This window comes from Tupaia chinensis, unplaced genomic scaffold (assembly GCF_000334495.1).
Source record: "Tupaia chinensis unplaced genomic scaffold, TupChi_1.0 Scaffold142914_1, whole genome shotgun sequence".
Classification (NCBI taxonomy): Eukaryota; Metazoa; Chordata; class Mammalia; order Scandentia; family Tupaiidae; genus Tupaia; species Tupaia belangeri.
In genome coordinates, this window is record NW_006202759.1 from 149636 (window position 1) to 152912 (window position 3277).

A 3277-nucleotide genomic window follows, 5' to 3' on the forward strand; every position below is an offset into this window, starting at 1 on the left:
AGAGGGATGGCTTGATGGGGGAGGGTTGTTCAAGGGGGGAGGGCTGCTGGGGAGGGGCCCGGGCGGGAGGGAGGCGGGGCTTAGGGGTTGCTGAGGTCTCCAGTTTCAGGAGCACAAGCCCAGACTGGTCAGGGGACCTTCCTGGGAGGAGTCCTCTGGGCAGCTGCCCTCACAGGGCCCCCGGGGCAGGGAGAAAGGGGTGGAGGGAGGCGTGATGACCGGCAGCCCTGTGGCCTCTTTCAGGTCCATCGAGCACGAGCATGCCTATGAGAACACGCTGGAGCAGGAGGGCAAGGTCCGCAGCACCCCCATGTGACCCCAGCTCGCCTGTGCCCCCAACCTTGAGGCACCTGCCATCGATGCTCAAGGTCACCTCCAGGCCCTTTCCTTCTCTGGGCCAGAATCTACAGTCTGGGCCATTCCCCAGCCCCTCCGTGAATTGCAGGCTGCCCCTCAGTGTCCAGGCTGGGGCTCGGCTGTGGCCCTGAGGACTCTCTGAGAGTCCTGCTCCCCTCAGAAGAGCCTTCTGAAGAGGACACAGGTTCTCGTCTCCTGTCCTGCCTCATGTCGTTTCCCTCCTAACCATGGAAATAGCCCTTACTTCTGTGAAATAAAGACTTTTTATACTTTCGGGGCGAGGCTCAGAGGCAGCCCCTAGGCGTCTGGTGAGGCCCTATCTTGCTTTCTGGATCGTGACAACGCCTTCCAAAGCTGCTGTCATGGTGGGTTTGGAGGATCACTCGAGCAGCCCCTGGGCCCACAGGGCAGCTGGGACTGAGGGGCCAGGCTGGGAGGGGTTGAGTGTCCATATCCAGGAAGAATAAGAGTCAGCATTTCCTCTGGTGTCTGAGTGTGAAGCCTTGTGCGTGGGAGTGTCTGATGCGCTCTTGAGTGGGAGAGCTAGGGAAGCGGGGAGGCCAGGGAGAGGGGAGCCCATCCCTGTCCATGGGGTGGTCCTCGTCCCCCAGACCAGACCCTCTGTGCACCCCAAGAAATCATGAGAGGCTTTCCAGGGTAGGGCAGAGCCTGACACCACCAGGGGCCCCCTCACTGGCCAGTTTCCAGAGGTGTCCAGGATCTCTTTCATGTCTACAGGGCAGGAAGAGGGTGGCACGTGCCTCAAGAGCCAGGGAGCACCCCCACTCTGCCCCTTGTTCCAGCAGAGCCCCTCCTGCAAGTCCCAGTCTGCCCACCCACCTTTCATATTCTGTGTGGGCCCATTCTCGTGCTCCCGCTCCTCCCAGAGGTCACGGCAGCTCACTCCTCTCATCAGTCTGGCTCTGCCCCCTTCCCCGTAGTCCCTTTGAACTGAGCTTTGGCCCCAGGATGCATCTGCAAAGAATCTTGGGCCAAGACTCAGGAAGCCCAGATTTGGGTGCCCTGACTGCTCGCTGTGTGACCCAGGGAGAGCTGACTTCTCTGAGCTCAGCTTCTCCTCTGGGAGGGGTTTGAGCAATTGCTCATCATGGAACTGGGGTAGAAGCCCCTCCTAGCCAAGCCCCTTGCCCTAGTCCTGGCATGGGGTGAGGGTCAGGGAGCTGGATCCCAGAGGGATGAAGCAGGAGGCAGAGGAGAGCAGAGGCACGACTTGGCGGGCAGCTGACTTAGGGGACCCCACCTGAGACTGTTGGTCTAATAGGAATAGCTTCTGTCTCTCGGTCTGGGGTGAGAACCTGAGACAGGCCCTGCAGGAGCATTCCCAGATTCAGAGGAGGGGTCTGGAAGGCAGGAGGCAGTGCACCTTGTCCCAGAGACCACCCAGAGACCACCTGTCTCAAGCCAACACAGCCACTCGAGCTGCCATTGCAGCTATTCCTTTGTTGTTCTAGGTCTTCACCCAAAAACCTCCGGGAAAGACCTACCTTAAAATGCTCCCCTCTCAGGAACTAGCAGTTAGCGTAAAGGCTATGTCGCTGGACTCTCACGTAGTCGACCACAGTTCTCGTCCTGGACCCGGTGGCTTAAAACTCACGCCGGGTGTGTGTGAGTGCGTGCCCAAGATCCCGAGAGGAGAATGGAGGAGAAGGGATTGCGGCATGACCATCCCCCCTGGGGGGGTGATTTCTTGCTTTGTCTCTCTCTGTCTGTCTGGCGAGCGCACGCACCCTATAGCAAAAACCTCTCCAAAAAAATAAAAAAATAAAAATGCTCCCCTCTCCCCTCACCCAGGCTCAGGCTTGGGGAAGAGTCCTGAGCTGGTGTTGGTCCAAGCAATTGCTCCTGCCTTGAGGTGTGACCTGGGGCTGGTCGCCTGCCCTCTTGGGGCTTCAGCTTGCTCTGAAGTGGCTGTTGTTTTGTGACTCTGACTCTACGCTTTTGTTCGCGGGGGCTTTCTGTGACTTGTGCTTTCTCATCTCACCTCTGCCAGTTTAAACTCTGCTTAGCCGCTGTTCCTCTTCCTCTGAGAAGTCTTTCCTGATTGACCAGAGGGCAAAGGCAGGTGACCTCTGCCCAGCTGCTCACTCAGAGATGCATACAGGTTCCTAGTGGGGCAGGCCTCTGCTAAGGCACAATGTCCCTTTCTTCCTTCCCGCCCTGTCTTCAATTGTTTTGCCATTACAGTCATCCCTTTGTTGTAGGAAGCCTTCACCCATACCAGGCCACATTTCCTCCCTTCTCTGCGACTAGTCATCCCTGGCAGGCAGTGGTCAAGTCCTGTCTCTCCACCAGCCTGCCAGCAGGGCCCAAAGGCAGAGCCACCAGCCTGTCTCCCCCACAGTGAATGGAGGTTTCTGCCAACTCACCTTGTTTCCAGCAGCTGCCTGGGCAAGATCCCAGGGACCCGGGGACCCGGGAGCTCTCTAGGAGCCTTCTTGGCCCTCTCCCCAGCCCTTCTGGCTCAATTTGCGTAGGACCAGGACTGTAAGAAGCCTGGGGGCCTCAGCAGGGGCTAGGCTGGCACTGACCTTACAGCTCTGCACTCCCACCCCACGCTCCCGCCCTGACCCAGGCTGGGAGCCGGGAGCTGCCGGCCCCAGAACTACCGCGGAGACCCCCGGTCCTTATCGCTCTTTCCCACCTGCCAGCCTGGCCAGATCAGGGAGGGAAAGGAGGCTGGGCCCGGGCCAGGGAGGTGCTTAATGACCCTCCCGGGGCCTAATCTCAGACTGGCAGCCGCAGAGTGGCTCAGGCAAGCTCCTGGAGGAGACTGATAACGCACCAGCTGGGCCCCCCACCATCTACGCAGCACAAGTAGTCCCCAGGGGGCCGCCTCAGCGGACCTGGGAAGGGGGAGCCTCTGGCTGGGGCGGGGCTGGAGGCGGGCCTTTGGGAGCGG

General features: G+C 59.8%; 1 protein-coding gene across 1 annotated transcript in view; it reads left to right on the forward strand.

The window, feature by feature from the left end:
* PDZK1IP1 (PDZK1 interacting protein 1) overlaps positions 1–660 on the forward strand; it is a 6238-nt gene extending 5578 nt beyond the window's left edge. The window contains exon 4 of the mRNA XM_006163763.2: positions 244–660. Coding sequence (XP_006163825.1) covers positions 244–316 — 73 coding nt within the window. The 3' untranslated portion in view covers positions 317–660. The remainder of the gene's footprint in view (positions 1–243) is intronic.
* The last annotated feature ends 2617 nt before the right edge of the window (positions 661–3277 follow it).